The sequence below is a fragment of the Anser anser genome (genome assembly GCF_964211835.1).
Source record: "Anser anser genome assembly, chromosome: 1".
Lineage (NCBI taxonomy): Eukaryota > Metazoa > Chordata > Aves > Anseriformes > Anatidae > Anser > Anser anser.
In genome coordinates this window covers 25228489-25244828 of record NC_139720.1, presented here as the reverse complement: position 1 = coordinate 25244828, position 16340 = coordinate 25228489, and the positions used below count along the sequence as shown (strand labels likewise).

The following is a 16340-nucleotide window of genomic DNA, read 5'->3' as shown; positions in this document are numbered from 1 at the left end:
TCACTGGGGGCAAATGTTCATGGGAGCTCTGACAGAATTCATATATGGACTATTTGAGATACTGTTATGCATAATTAAAATTTCAGAGGGGCTAGCAAACAATAAAAACAATGCCAATTTTTAGATTCATTTTGGATTTCCAAACTTAATTTTCATTTTCTCTATACATTGATAAAGAATAAAATTAGCGTATGTGTGAGTAGATACATATTGGCAGAGTCCTTGCATCATTTTAGTTAGAGTTATTGGGAAGCTTGGTTGAGTAGACAAAGAAGGCAAGCTTGATGCAGATGTAGTGGTTTTACCCTGCCAGGCAGCTGAACTCCACCACAACTGCCCTCTCACTCACCCTTCTCAAAGGAACAGGGGGAGAAAACACCATAGAAAAGGGTTCAAGGTTGAGAAAAGGACAGGGAAATTGGTCAGTTTACCATCATGGGCAAAACAGACTGCATAGGCAGATTAAAACAATTTATCACTAAAAAAACTAGAACAGAAAAACTAAACATAAACTAAACTTCCCCCATCCACTCTCTTCCACCTTCTCCCCCCGAGTGGCTCAGGGGAACAGGGAATGGGGGCTGCGGTCAGTCCCTAATGCTTTGTTTCTTCAAGAACTGCTCCCACATGGCTCTGTACCACGGGGTCCATCCCCCAGGAGCAAACTGCTCCAGCACGGGTCCCCCACGGGCGGCAGCTCCCCCCAGACCCCCTGCTCCTGCGTGGGCTCCTCTCCACGGGCTGCAGCTCCGGCCCGGGGCCTGCTCCTGCGGGGGCTCTCCATGGGCCGCAGCCTCCTCCAGGCCACATCCACCTGCTCCACCGGGGGCTCCTCCTGCAGCTGGGGTCCGTTTATGGCAGCTACATCCTCTGAAGTAGCTATTGCTAAGTAGGAAAGTGATTTGGGAGTTTTCTAGGTAATTCTATGGAAACTGGTTCACTGCTCAGCAGCAGGTCAGACAAGTGCTAAGGATGACTTAGTAGGAAATAAAGAATAGGACAGAAAAATGTGTAAATTGATGGTGCACTTAGGTTTTACTGTAGTGTAAAATTCTGGTCCACCCTTCTACAAAAATGTAGTAAAACTAGGCAAGTCTCACATAGGAGGATCAAAGTAGTCGCTGCTTTGGAATCTGAGAAACGGATGAATTACTTGGGACTTCTGGCTGGCAAAGATGCAGCTTGGTAAGGATGTAACAGGGGTCTGTAGGTTCAGGAGTGCTGTGGAAAAGGTTGGCTTTTGATAGAAGAAGTAACAGGCAGGTAGTCAGTCCAAAATGAAAAAAAAAGAGAAGCATTTTTGCACATACTGCATGGTTACGTAGTAAAACTTGCCATATAAATTACATGGGTGTAAAAAGTGAGTGAAAAATTAATAGCAGTAAAGTATATGGAGGCATAAAATGCAGAACTAACCCATCCAGAACAAAAACTCTCAAAAGACTGATCAGTAGAAATTACAAGAGGTATATAGCAAAGGAAGCGTTCCTGTATGGCTATACAGTCCTACAGTCTCTTGGCATACCCCAATGATTGCTGTGTGATACAAGTCACTACGTCAGGTGAGCCTTTGGCATTAAGCAGTGCAGCTGTTTCTAGTTTCATCTCAACACTCAGGCATTTGGTTGAATTTTTAGGATTAGGAGGTATTTGTATACCACAAGCTGAGAACCAGTGTGCCAAGAAAACAAAATGTGGTCTATGCCTTGTAGACAGTATTGTCTGTATTTTTAAGAAGCTTTTAAGAAACAACATTTTTGCCTCAGTTGTCAGTTTATTTATTCTAGGACTGAAATGAAAAAGAGGAAATATATTTATGCTTCCTGCGCTAAAAATCCTGCTAGGTTGTCTTTCTGACTAGCACGGAATAATGTGCATTCTTGTCTTTTTTACTGAACTTTGCAAAGTGTTGTTCAACTGCATACAGTGAAGATTAGAAATTCTGAGGTTTGTTTTTTTCTGTTCTGCCTCACCATGGAAGTACTGTGAACTTGCTTTTCTTGGCTAGTTTTTTTTTTTTTTTTCCCTTCTCATTTCCCACCTCATCGCACTGGAATGTCTGGGCCATGCACTTTTTTTGTTCAATAGATATCACAAGTGACAAAAGTAGGACCCAGGTGGTCTTAGCCTTGACAGCAGAGGGTTCAGTTTTGCAAGTACAGTAAAAATCTCTGAGAGGCAGAACTGCAAGAGGGATAAGGGAGTGACTTTTTATGCACTTTATATTAATAACTGAATTTAGTCTACCGTGTATAAACACTGTCTTTGCAATTTTGTTACTCTTTCTAGGATTGCTTTAAAGTTTTTCAGTGTAATGTAACTAAAGCAAGAAAAATGCCTCTCTTCAATATATCTGTAATGAATTACAAGAACATTCCTTTAACATTTCCAAATACATATCTTGCTTTTACACGCATATGATGTTCTGTAAAGACGAGCAGCTCTTTCCTCTAGATATATCTCATACTTAGGAGCAGTTTGAGTGTGCTAAAATTGCCAAAAAGTTGCATTATACATCATAGACTTGTGCTTGCATGCATCACAACTTACATTTTAGAATAACCAAGTCTTGTATATTATTTCATATTAGGTTTAAATTATTTTTAATAAACATGACATTATCCATTTGCTAAATTATTTCCTTTTTGCTAACCGTTTCCTTTTTCTACTAAAAAAAAATCCCTATGGTATTGAAAAAAAGCTAGCATATTACAACTCAGTTAGAGAAACACTCGCCTCATGTCTGTACAAGAAATCTACCAAATAAGTAGAAAATGAAGAACAATGTTAAGATCCACTGCTTTTTTTAATATTTTAAATCCCTAATATTAATATGTACAGTGTGTTGTGACTGCTCTGTGCCTTTTTAAAATAAAAGATAAAAAAATATTCAGCAACATCATATACATTAAATCAGATGTGTATGTCCACTTTTATGAAACCGGTTACTTCCAATTAAGAAAAGTTTTACTGAAGTTTAAGAGTAGAATGATAGGATTTCTTAAACTAAATAAAGTAGATTCAGTTGTTCAGCTACAATTTTGTATATTTTTTCCTAAAAATAAAATAAAATAAAATAAAATAAAGGAATCCTAAGTATATTTTGTTGTGGAATATAGATTTATTTCTTAGATGGACAGTTAATTTCATTTTCCTACACTTTCAAAGTGATAACAAAAGATAACACTTTCTTTACAGAAAAATAAATAATAGTTATACTGTATTTTTTCACATGAGAATGGGTAGAACAGAAATAGGCAGCAATATGAAGATAATTTTATAGTGTTTCCACTTGCAAAATTGTGGCCCTGTTATTTCAAAGCAAGTTTTATTTTTTCTTCTCAGGAAAAGACATGTGGGATAGATATTTGGAAAAAGTTTGCAAGCCTTACTTAAAGGCTGGAAGGGGTTGGTCAGTCAGGGAGGTGCTAAGGAATTTGGGAATCCTTTCTGGTCAGAAATACAGGAATATTTTTCCCTGTCTTGATTAATGAAATGTTTTTACATCTCTTTTTTTTTTAATTATTACTATTTTTTATTTTTATTTTATTCTGGTGGGTGTAAAATTACATATACTTTTTGGGGGGGGGCGGGGGGGGAGGGTTAAAAGTGCTCATCATATTTAAAAATTGTTTCCATAAATGTTCAGTGATGTAGTTTGCTTGAAAAGGTGACAAGTTGGAGTGTTTCTCTCCTCTGAATTCATTTGGGTATGGTATTCTTGATTTAAATAATTTTTAAGATGTGTTTAATTTCTCTGTCCTGTTATTTGGAGCTTAAATAATTGTTTTAAAGAAAGCACATTCTATAGATGGATGTCTATATTCAATAGTTAAAGTAACTCATAATAAAAAAGCATGTGTTCCTTAGTTAGTGAAATATAGAAAAAAGAAATGGTTCTGCAGACGGTAGCATTGGCCAAGCATTTACTTTAATTTACAAAGGTCTACCATACATTTCCCATGAGTCTTCCTGGTAGCCTAATACATTAGGAATGGCTAAGGAACTAAGAAATAAACAGAAGTTAAGTAGGAATCATATTAAAATTACCCCCTGCCCCCCAAATCAAATTTATATGTTAATCATTTTAATCCAGAGTATAAATTTTCTTAGATGCTGACTTAAAGCATGTTTTCGCACATGGAGGTGCTGATTTCAGAAGTACTGGTTACCTCTGAGAGAGTCACTTATACCCGAACAGTTTTGCCCTGCTTCTTCTCTAGCACTGTTGGTTGTTCCTGTAAGACATAACTACAATGTAAAATGTGTACTGGGAAAAAAAAAGAAAAAAAAAAAAGAAAAAAAAAGCAAACCTCAGTGAAGAAGAAACCCCAGGACAGGAAAACAAAAGACGATTCTCAAAAGCAAAAGAGAGGAAAAATCCAGCTTGAAGGTGTTTTGGTTAGTATCTCTGTTAATGCTCAAGATTTACCAACGCTCAAATACTTTTCATCTGGAAAATGCTTTCCAAACACTCACCTACTGCTATTTACTTAAAGACCTCTGTTAAGGGGTGAAAAGAATGCATTGGGAATGTCTCTTTATGGAGGCTGACAAGCATGTTGATGGCAAAGATTCTGAATTTTCCTTTTCCCTATTGTTTAAATCTTAGTATCTACACTCATGAAGGAATAAATAATCTAAATATATTGTTTATAATTGTATGAACACATTATAAAACTGTGACCAGTTTTCATATGATGGTATGATTCTAAACTCACCCCAAATATTCTCTGTAAACATCTTTCTAAGTTTTAAAAAAAAGCACATTAACTATCAGCCTTCTATACATTTTATTACTTTTCTGTTTTGGCACTACCTGGTTTTACCTTGTTTTCCAAAACAAAGTCTCTTCAATATCCTTTAGTTTTAAAAGTACATTGAAACATAGCTGTATAGTGATTGATTTAAACACAGAAACGAGAGCTTACTCAGCTACTTCATACTGTATTTCACAGGGATTCTGAGCTGGTTATACTTTGGTTATATTGTAATTTTTGCAAAATTGAATCCTAAGAACAATGGCTTTAGTGATAGAATAATGTATTCATTGGAGCCATAACCTATTTATGACATTGGAGTACCTCTATAATTCAAGAAATATAACAAAACAGCCCACAAAAGAGACAAACCCCTAGAAACCAGTAATCAAACAATGAACAAAAATGCTTCTATTCACTTTTCAGTCCCACTGGACTATGAAGAATAGGTATAAAGTGTACATAATGGCAGCAAAACATTTTAAATCTATCAGACCTGAAAAATATCTTGCTTTTTCAACAGACACTTGCTTGGAACGCTAGTTTTACGCGTGGCCCTTTTGATCGAAATGGTTAAGATCACACACTGACAACATGATGCTTGGCTTCCTCCCAGCCTTATCACAGCAGTTCAGCATGACGTCCCTCCCTCCCTCCCTCAGTTTCAGCTTTCAAGCCACTTCCTCTCAGCCTGCTGAACATAGCTGTCAGGCACATTTTGAGCAAGTTTTTCAGTTCAACAGATCAGAGTTGAGAGGCAGTGTAGTGACTGTGTGGGGCAGGACACAAAGAGCTCATCAGTCCTCATGCCAGCTGCAATGGAGACTTTCTGTGTGGCCTTCTTCACTATTTATTTATTCTGGCCACCTTGCTTTCACTAGCTGTAAAAACAGTTAAACTTAATTTTTGACTTTAAAATTTGGACTCTTTTGACTTTTTAAAATTTTGACTTTTTTTTTTTTTGGCTCTTTACTTTTAGAAATATCACCTAGACTGGTTTGTCAAGAGTCAGTGCATAAACGATGTAATGTACTTAAAGGTACTTCCTTTCTACAGTAACTTCTATGCCATAGGGGTTCCTATTATCTAGTTCTGCTGTAATCATGCTACAGTAGTTACTGAATAGCTAGATCAATAATTTCAGAAGTATATCATTGTCTTTTTCTGCTTGTCCATAAGAATGACAAAATACCATGTCCTGTATCTCCACATATTCTATTTACTTGTACAATAATTTCTCACATACATGTGAAATATCTCAACCAGCACCCCAGCTGAAAAATCTTAACCTCCTTACTGGCCCATTTACTGACCCATTCTGATGGCACCACCATAATGCAACAAAATGGAATGAACTGTTATGTATTGTAGAGAAGTAATGGCTACTCTTTACGGGGCCGGAAAGATGAATGGATGCCTTGGGAGACACAGGTGAGCATGTAGTCATCACATATCTTCTGTGTGATGTGGTTGTCTTAAAACTCTTCTTGCTAACGGAAGTGCTCTGTTAAACTAGTACCCATCAGTACAAAGTCTTTCAACATAAATAAATAAATAAATAAATAAATAAAAAGATGTTCTCTTGTGCCTGAAACACCCACACGTATGAGCCCACCCACTGAAGTCAGTGGAGGCCATGATGCGGTTTAAGTTGTACATCTGCATAGACATTTACTGTACTGGGGCAAACCAAGATTTAGTGATCAAAATGTCTGAAATGTTTGGCACCTAGAAAGCTGTAGGTATCTGAGTGTATTATTTTATATGCATACAATAGAGGAGACACTACATATACATATATATTGTTTTGGCAAGAGACTTCCATTCATTTCCCTGCTGCCAAAAAATATCAGAGGGCTGATGAACATTGAAGACACTGGGATAGTCATTCAAAAGTCTGTGAGTGGTATCTGCAAAACAATCATTCTGCTAAAGAAAGAGAGGATGTTCCTGATCATTGGGGCAATGAAGAGGAACAGAAGAAAATAAAGTTTAAGTAATTTAGGGAATGAATAGAAAAATAAGTGTTTACGGACCAAGGAACCTAATTGTATTTTTCATCATGTACAAGTGGCTTATTCAAAAAAGATCTTGCTCCTAAACTTGAGGGCACCTGTATATATATAAAAAAAAATGGTGCTTGGGAATGACTTTCATGAATTTTCCAGATACCACAGCTTTTCTCATTTTCTGGACTGCTTTGAGTCCACTCGTGCTGTAGGACAGAAGAAGAAAAGATTTTAAATACTCTACCAGTCTTGATAACCACATGGTGAGGCCAAGCTAAAGTGAAAAGGGAACATAGCAATGAAATAATTTGTTTTACACAAAAATAGAGGAAAGACATTTTGATGGGATCTGGGGGTATGACATTTGAATTCTATATTTGGGTTTTACTGGAACAGAAACTACAGCAATTAATTATTAAAAAAAAAATAATAGAAAGTGCAGAATGCTAAACCTTAGAAATAAGTGTTTTCAATGCTTCTCTTCCCTCTGTTAAAATGCCCTTACAGACTGGTTCATTTCTTCACATTCGTTGTTTTCCTTCCACAGCTCAGAGACTGGTTTGCATGTTCCACACATTTCCCCTGTTAGCCAGCTATTTAGGATTGTCCTGCTGTCCCCCTGGAGGCCTGCCTTTGTGATCACTCCTTTGTCGTAGCCCCCAAGCAGGTAAGCTCACCACTTGCTGTCAGTCTCCACCCTGGCTCCTTCAGTGTTGTGGCTGCTTTTCTGAGCAGGTGCTCAGTGTTCCAGTTCGTGGAGCATTCGCTGACCAGTTCAGTTACCCTCCATTGCAAACAGCATTTGAGCGGGCAAGGAGAGGCTAGGATGGCATCAGTGACACCAGTAGTTTCTACTTCTTCCTACTGGACATTTCATTACATTTTGCCTGAACATAAATGGCTAGGAAGAATGGCAAGGAGATGGTGCTCTGCAGCATACAAAGCACATTCAGGGCTCTTCCACAAGTAAAAGATAGTGAGCAGCTCTGCTTGCAGTAAAAGTGAATGAGGAAGTAGAAAAGTATTTTTTAAATACTTTTTCATATAAAAAGCACAGAGAATGTAACTGTGGAAAGAAAGAAAGAGAGAAAGAGAGAAAGAGAGAAAGAGAAAAAGAGAGAAAGAAAAGACGGTAAGAAGGAGGATCTGGACCACCTGAAAAAGAGATTATTCACTGCATTAAAGGAAGAGAATGATTTTGAGAGAAGACAGAGCTGTCATTAGAAGAAGTTTGTAGGAAGAAACAGGAGGATGGAAATTCAAATGTTCTCACCTCTACAGCTGAGAGGCAGGCCCAGAGGGAGGAAAAGAGATTCTCTTTGAGTTACAGGAGTTGGCTGGCCAATACATCCAATATTGTCGCCTCTGTGTCTCTCCAGTTCACTATTGCCAGGGTGCTGGCATACAGCTCTCTGTATAGACTTCGACCACATCACACGCATGCTCTGGACTTCACCCAGGTTTCTGGATGCCTGGTTGTTGTTCAGATCGCTACAGATCAGCTCCACCATTGCCTCAGGTACTGCTTACCTCCCTCCATGGTGGTCCACCTGTCTTGGTAATTTGCAAGATCTACTTTGAAGGGATACCTTTCTTTCACACTCAACAGGAGCTGAGGACTTTTGCCCCTTTTCCAATTGTTTGCACGATGACTTTGTCCCTGGTGAGGGATTCCAGCTGCTGGGCATCCTTGCCCTCTAATTCTTGACTATTGGCTCCACTATCCCAGCACCAGCGCAAGCAGCTGATAACACGCTCACTTTGATGACAGCTGAAATCTATTTGCATATCGTGCAGCTCATTCAGGGTCAAGGATCGGGTGGTTTCTTTCTCATTCATGATTTCTGTCTCTTTTTCCTCCTCTTCTTGTGACTTCTCTGCCACAGAATGGGCTTTGTCTTCTGATTCTTCCTCCTTCTCCCCCTTAGGAGAAGCTTCTTCCTCCCTTGCTAAATGCATTCCCTTAAACTTCCAATGTTTCTTCTTGACTGTAGTCAAGGGCTGAGTTTAGCCACAGTGTCTGTTGGTTTGTCTTCAGATCCAGAAGGTGCTCTTCCCCTTGCATGTACTGAAGCGTTGAATAGTGCTGAGGAGGCCCAGGCCAGGCCCCAGCACAGCGTGATGAGCTGTGTTCCCTGCCAACTTCTTGTGCACCCCCTGCCTACCTGCTGAGTAGAGAGGGAGAAGCAGAAAAGACCTTGACTCTGTGTAAGCACTACTCGGCCATAACTAAAACATTGGTGTGTTACCAGCACTGTTTTCATTACAAACCTAAAACACAGCACCATACCAGCTACTAGGAAGAAAATGAACTTTATCCCAGCCAAAACCAGCACAACTTGAAGTTTCAAAACAAGAGGCATCAGCAAGATGACAGAGAAGAGATGTCTACCATCACAAAATCATGTGGACTGTGCATGTGAACAGAATCACAGAACCGTGATGACATAAAACATTTACTTAAAATAAAAAATAACATGAATGCTTTCAGAAGTCATAAATACTTCACTTTGTTCCTGTTCTTCATACCCAGAAATGAATGTCCATGTTCTTACAGCCTACTTGGGCATTTTTTGATTATCACTGATTATTATTCAGCTCTCAGCAGTAGCCAATGAGTTTGAACAATCAAATGGGCTACAAAATCCATAAATCTGTGTGTAACCAGGATGACTGCATCAAGGGGATTATGTAGACATAATTATGTAGTCAGTGAATAACTGTAGGAAGGAAGAAACAAAGAATTAGCTGATATATTTCTTTCTCCTGACATGTAAATTTGCCTTTGAAGCAGAAACTGGTATCTTCTTAAGACTTTGGTCTTCAGCTGCTTTCCCTTACCTTCACATCAAGCTACCTTCTATATTATAAAAATAAATAAATAGATAGATACATGTGTTTCAGTGTAAAGTGGTAAAAAACCACAAGACAAATCAAGATATCCCTGGACAAATAACTCAGTAGACCCAGATCCTACCAAAATTTTAGAGTAACTGCAGTGGGTACAGTATGGTGAGCTGAGTATCAAGCCTCCCACTGCATATTTCCCTCATCTACTTACATCTTCTCTCGCTTGTGCTCTTCTGTGTAGCTCTTACCAGCACCGGGACCCATTGGACCTCTCCAAGAGTTGATTCAACCCACTCATTATTGGAAAGCCAACCCAGCTGCACACTTTTTCCTCATGTAAAAATCTAAGGTTCTAATGATTACCACCATAAGGTAGAAAGAGCAGAAGGGAACAAGCAGAAGCAGAGACTAAAGGCAGGGGAAAGGGCAACAAGAAAGACCTTCACCTTTCCAGGCTATGGGAATTCCTAGACTGGCTGATCTGCCCACGGAACCACAGACCTGACAGCATCTTACTTGGGGCAAAACATCTAGCAATCGCAGCTCTTTATACAATAATAACAAAAAAATAATAATAATAGTGAATTGCAGACTAAAGACCTAAAATGGACTATATAGAATATACCCATGTACGAGCTGTAAATCCTATGATCAGAGAAGTAAAAACACTGCTTCTGTGGTCTAGGATGTTTACTTCCCCTTACATAAAGACAAAAGAAAAAATAAATCAAACAATAATGAAAAGTAAAACCAAAAGGGGAGTATCCCCTAAAACTCCTCTCATGTTAACATCAACTTTTTTGCCTCCCAAGGGTTTACAGAATCTCCTCTGTTAGCCTGCATTCTCTGTAAGCCAAGATCAGAGAGCTGAGCCAAAGCGGGATGAAGACGTGAGCCCTTTTTCTCTGGAGTGTTTTGTGGAACACAATTACAACATCATTAAGGCTTACAGTGTTCTATGAATGGGAAAAGGGGAAAGAGTAGTTTTTTTTCTATGCTGGGATTAATTTAAACTACAGTTGTATCAAATCTTCCAACGTGCAGAGCAGTAATAAAATGTATTTCTCCCATTTTTTTTCACTTTGTTACTCTGTGCCAGTCTTCCCCATTCACTACACATAACGGGATCACACACAGGATTGATGACACATGCAGATCTAATTGCAATCTGGATTGAATTCAGGGTGAAGTAAAAAATCCCGAAGGGTGCGGCTTAGTGGGCTTTCTCCAATACAGTTTACTAGATTTATTTATTTTAATATCTACAGTGCTATTAATGCCTATTGTTCATAGGGATTTTACCCAATATTTGAAGTTAGTGTGAATTTATGGTCCTTGGCAGAGTTTTTAGTATGTTAGAAAACAAAAAGGAGATTAAAAATTTAAGCATAAACACTGAAAATTACATATAGGTCTGCACTGTGAAGATGACAGACACGATTGCAAGAAGTTGATGATGAGTTCACTCAGAAATTATTGGTTTGAGCTTATTTTTCCTGTGAGCTCATTTATCACCAAAATGGTTGCTAGGATGCTATACCTTGAAATTTGAATCTTGGTCTAGTAAACAGATATTGTTAATAGGATTTTAAACACATTTTCTCCTTGGCAGCCTCTATATAGTGAAATTATTGATGCAAAATAAGTTTTATTATATCAAATCCTGATCTTACAAGCAGTTATATCTAGACTTAACTTTATTCAGAGCTGCAGAATGATTTGTTAGATATCTGAGTGAAGTTAAGCATGCATTAAATGGATATATACAACGGGCCTTTAATTCCTGCTAATTTTCTGTGCCTCGTATTTTCTTCTTGGTTAGCTCCTGGCAGTTGTCTGTCCAGGTCACTAGTTAGACCATTGAAATCATTCTTCAGTGGTCACTAGCTTTCACCACTGAACAAACAGATTTGTGTAAAATGAAAGCTGTGTGAATATGAGCTCGATTGCTCAAAACCCTGGTGAAATGATGAATTGTGCACGTTACGTGCCTGCATGGCATATTGGTTAAATCATTTCAAATCCTAGTCTCTTGCAATTTTTATCAAGTCTCATGATTTTCCCCTTGCCTTTTCTGTGTCAGTGTGAGTGTTAAACACTCACAGTCTATTCCAGATGATGCAGGTGGAACCAGGATTCTGGCTGCAAGCACTGGAGGTCACTTTTGACAGTCATGCCTGTTTGGTTTTAACAGAAGTGATTCCTGCAAGACCTTGCCTCACAGAGAGCTGGACTGCAACGGACTTCTTTGGGAGCACCCACGCAAGCAGTCCTGAGTAAGTGGAAGGAGCAGGGAGTTGTAAGCAGGACAGAGAGTCCTTAATCCATGCAGTGGGACCAGCCACAGGAGGGAACGGGTCTGGAAATCCTAAAGCGAAAATGAATCCTTAATTTGTTTTGTATGTCAGAAGGAGGAGATTTGCAGCTTTCTGCTAAGAATTCTGAAATAAGTATGTATACCTGCAAGATAAATATTTAGCCAGATATTTCTGATCTTACAGACAATTGCGTTCTGCAGATGTTTGAATATTATGCACTGAAGGCCTGACTCTATACATTTATATCCTTTTCCTGTGTGATTAGTTAATACCAGTCCTCATTTGCAACAGTCCTTGATTAATTCCTGAAGTATCAGAATGTGATCAGATAAGTCAGTAGACATGCAGGCCCAGGGATGTGATGGAGCGCTGATTAGAAAGATAACAAATCATGTTCATTGCACTCTAGCTGATTGAGAGAAGTACTTACAGCTCAGGAACATTGCATTACATGCTATCGTCATGAAAAGAAACCACAAAACACAGGGGAAAAGCCAACTCACTCCTTGGAACATCTGGGAAAAGCAGATGAACAGAAAGCAGATCCCCAGGAGTATACTGGAGGCACAGAGATCTGTTTGCCCTCTACTGATCTCCCTTCATCTCTGAGTTTGCAGTGTCAGCCTTGGTGCAGTAAATGAGTAAAAGCTGCTGGCCTGTCCTGAAAACCTGGAGCCCATGAATGATCTTGGGCTTGCAGGATGGATGATGTGCCTCTGAGATGGGGAAAATGTGAGTTTAAAGCCTCCACTTATGAAATGGATTGGGGAAAATGAGGTCAGGCTGGAGGGAGTAAGTGCTTACTTGCTGGACTGAAGGTTACTGTAGGAGCAGGGGGAGAGGAGAGAGAGGATTACTCTGTTCTAGTGTGGGACTCTTGGAAGGGGCTATGGCCTCCACATCAGTAAAACTACCTTTAATCCAAATCTTTATTAACCTTTTTTAGTAAAGTCTTCTAGCAATAGCATGGAAAGCTCTGACAAATTCCTTCACTGAGAATTTGCGAGAAGTTGACAACCATGCAAATGCCACCCACACAGCTGATGGTTGTGGTCCCAGAAATCAGGGCATGCCAAAAACCACAGGGCAATCTCTTCAAACAATAAGGCAACTCTTTTGCGCTTCCCCTCTGCTGCTGGGGTTACCGTAGCTCCCAGGCTGGCTGTAGAGTCTCTGCAATGCTCCTTTGAAAGTACCAGCTCCCAGGGTACCCTCTCCATTATATGGCATTGACCTACCCTGAAATCAACTGCAGGGAACACACCAGCGAGGTTTGTTGGCTTGCTGGAGGCTTTGCAGCACAGGCTGGCAGGAGCAGGGACTGAGGATACGAGCTGGTGTGCAGGGAAGGAGGGAACGCAAGCAACATGTCTCTGCAGAGCAGAGGTCTCAGCTTCTGTGTGGATGGGAAGCATCTGTCACTGGAGGGCACCACACGTTTTGTACTTCTTTTCTGCCCAGGATAACCTAGGGATCTAATTTAGACAACCACTGCCCCAGACAATACTAAAATGCAATGCCTCTGACAGCTGAGGTTCTGCATGAGGTGTTGAATCACTTGTATGGCATTCTTATATGTGCAAATTAATGGCTTTAGCTTGGGGGGGTAAGGATACAAAAGCTGAATAAATACCAGCATTTCAAACAAATATATGCTCTACTCCTCAGTGCTGTATACAGGCCTCTGGCTTGCTAATACTGCTGCTGCTGTTGCATTTTGTATATTGGCCCAGGGTTATCATTATTTAACGACACTCATTTCTTATATATGAGGCAGTGTAGGAAGAACTTTCTTTTCAAAAATAGCTAAGGATGAAGGGTAACATAGATGACTTGTACATAGATATTTTTAGCTAAAGGAACTGGATTATATGAGAAGTTTAGGTCTATAAAGACAACAGAGTTCCTCAACTGTTCCCATCTGTCTCGTCCCTCCCTGTCCTGTGTCAGCAGGGGGAAGTAGTAACTAAGACCTTCTGTGGCTTAGATGCTAAGTGCTTTCATCAGAGTATTTTTGTCTGCCCTCTTTTCTTTCCCTCTTTAACATTAGTAAGAACTTTTATTTATACACTGTGATGAGACATATCTAATATGGAAAAGTACTGACAACTGCTTTGTCAGTGACACATCCAAGTAAATCTGCTTCGTTTTACAACATTTTTGTTAATCTGGAGTAAAATATTGCAGGTGCTGCTCAGATTTCTACTTGCCTTCAAGATATTTTTATGGTTTCAATTAGCCCGATTGCTGTAACAGCAGTTTTCTAAAAATTGCAGTGATGGTGGCTTCGAGGCATGCAGCGTGAGCAAGGACACCTCCTGTTCCCCATCCGGATCTCAGGCTGCGTCTCCGAGCCCCGTGCCTGCCCGGAGCGCAGCTAGCTTAGCCCCACCCTCTGAGCAGTCCAGCCTTTATTTATACGAAATCTGTGGTCCAACTGGCTTCAGATGGCGTGTGTATGTGCGTGTGCCTGCCTTCTGAGTGTGTGAGACGAGCTGGGATCATGAGCCAGGGTTGTTCCAAGTGGTTTTAATCAGCAGCCCATTAGAGGGGAACGGGAAACTTCTAACAGGATAAGAGCCGAGTAAGTAAATGTAACTTTGAGCTTGCAGTCTGGACACAACAAATGCAAATGAAAATTTTCGTAGCCTGTCAGTTTTCAGATAAATGATCACTTTTAGGCAGAGATCAGTGCATGCTGACAGGAAAGAGGCAATTTAAAAGGACTGGACTGAAGGAAACTAAAAACAAAGTAGGAACTGAGAATGCAAGAGAGAAAAAACAGCAACGATTGTTCACAAGGTTGGTACACTCTCTTATTCTCTTCAGATGTGGACACAATGTGTTCAGCTTTAACCTCTTGATTTCTTGGATACTGCTTTCTGGCTGAATAGCTCCTTCTGCAGAGCTGGAGCTGTGGATTTCTGCTCCTCACCTGTCTGCTACCAGGTCTCTCCTCCTGGGAGCACAGTGTGGAAGGGCTTGTTACAGCTCCCTGCAACGGACCCCATGGCACGCTGCTGTTCATTCCTCCTCACTTTTATTTATTTATATATTTTTTTTTTCCACAGGTTATTCCCATAAACCCCATGGGAGGATACTTTAAAAGCCCATGCTCCTCTGGATCCTGTGACTTCTTGCCAGGCACCAAGAAAGGACTCAGCAGCAGAAATGGGGAAAGTCCTCACTAGTTTTGGATAAAGCCTGCCTTTGAATTTTTTTTTTATTTTTTTTTTTTTTACCCTGTCAGAACGTGGTTACTTCGAAAGCATCTGCAATGTGGCAAAGGGTGAAGTGAGGCCATGGTTTGTGGGCAAGTCCCCAGGTGCCGCAGGCTTTGTCGCCCTCGCCCCTTCCTCCTGGCCTTAGTGGTGGCTGTCTGTCTGTTCTGCCAGACCCTGACTCCTCTCATGACCAGCAGCTTCCTTTCAGCAGTTGTTAATGGGATTTCACCACACAAATTGAGTAAAACACAGCAAGGAAGATACAAGGAGGTCTCAGCAAGCAGCACTCGCTGCTTCTTCCCTGTCAGTGACGCACAGGCAGTGAAAAAGGTAAGTCAGCTGGAGCAGAGTGCTGAGCAATAATTAGCATGGCGAGGGATGGTGAGTCTGGCAGGATCATCTGAGTCCAGCTAAAATTATACTAAGCTTGAAAGTCTGAGGTCTGTGTACAAACAAATGAGTGATCTAACGACAGTGGCATATGTGCGAGCACATCTCCATTACCAGCTCCTCAGTGTGGTGTTGCTAACACAGGAATCCTGAAATCTTTGACCGAAACACGGCATTACTCTGTGACTCCAGAGAGATTTCAGTTTGCTGCACAGGCCATATTTTATTTTGGCTTTAGGAATAGGGTCAGAGGTTTTCTAGTACAGATACGTAAATCAAGAGGCAGTTGGGGTTTCAAGAACAGTGACTGAGGCTGTTATTAGCAGCAAGACTGTAGTTGCCCTGTATTAAAGTTATCTGCTGGTCAGTTTTGAACTGTGCTGAAATTATGCCGAAAAGCTGAATTTAACTGCATTAAAAAAAATAATAGTGTTTCTCACATTTTCAAATCACAATATTTACTCTGGAATCTCTATCCCACAAATTTTACTCTGTCCTTAGGTTACCTGACCTCGTGTTTATTTTGCATAGGGTTCCTAGGATGGGTGTTAAAACCTAACAAATGCAGACACTGTTATTTTACTTGGAAAACGTTCCAGACTGAGGTAGTTATTTTCACTCTGGAATCTGTGATCAGCATTAGCACAAATGCTTCAGGTTTCCTTCAGTCCTACAGAGTGCTGCTAATAGTTCAGCAGAGCCCTCACTGTGAAATTATCATATCACTGGCATTTTACGTATTACTGTATCACAGCTGTAAACATAAATCTGTGACATCACAGACTGTGG

The 16340-nt window shown here is 40.1% G+C and overlaps 1 protein-coding gene across 4 annotated transcripts in view; it reads left to right on the top strand.

Moving 5' to 3' along the window:
- The first annotated feature begins 14358 nt into the window (after positions 1-14358).
- Positions 14359-16340, top strand: part of CPED1 (cadherin like and PC-esterase domain containing 1) — a 151832-nt gene continuing 149850 nt past the window's right edge. The window contains exons 1-3 of one of the 4 annotated variants that reach the window (XM_083830877.1): positions 14360-14521; positions 14619-14739; positions 15009-15491. In XM_083830877.1, coding sequence (XP_083687003.1) covers positions 15240-15491 — 252 coding nt within the window. In that variant the 5' untranslated portion in view covers positions 14360-14521; positions 14619-14739; positions 15009-15239. Of the gene's footprint in view, positions 14740-15008; positions 15492-16340 lie in introns of all 4 variants that reach the window. The other 3 variants (XM_083830879.1, XM_083830878.1, XM_083830876.1) reach the window with 3 other exon arrangements.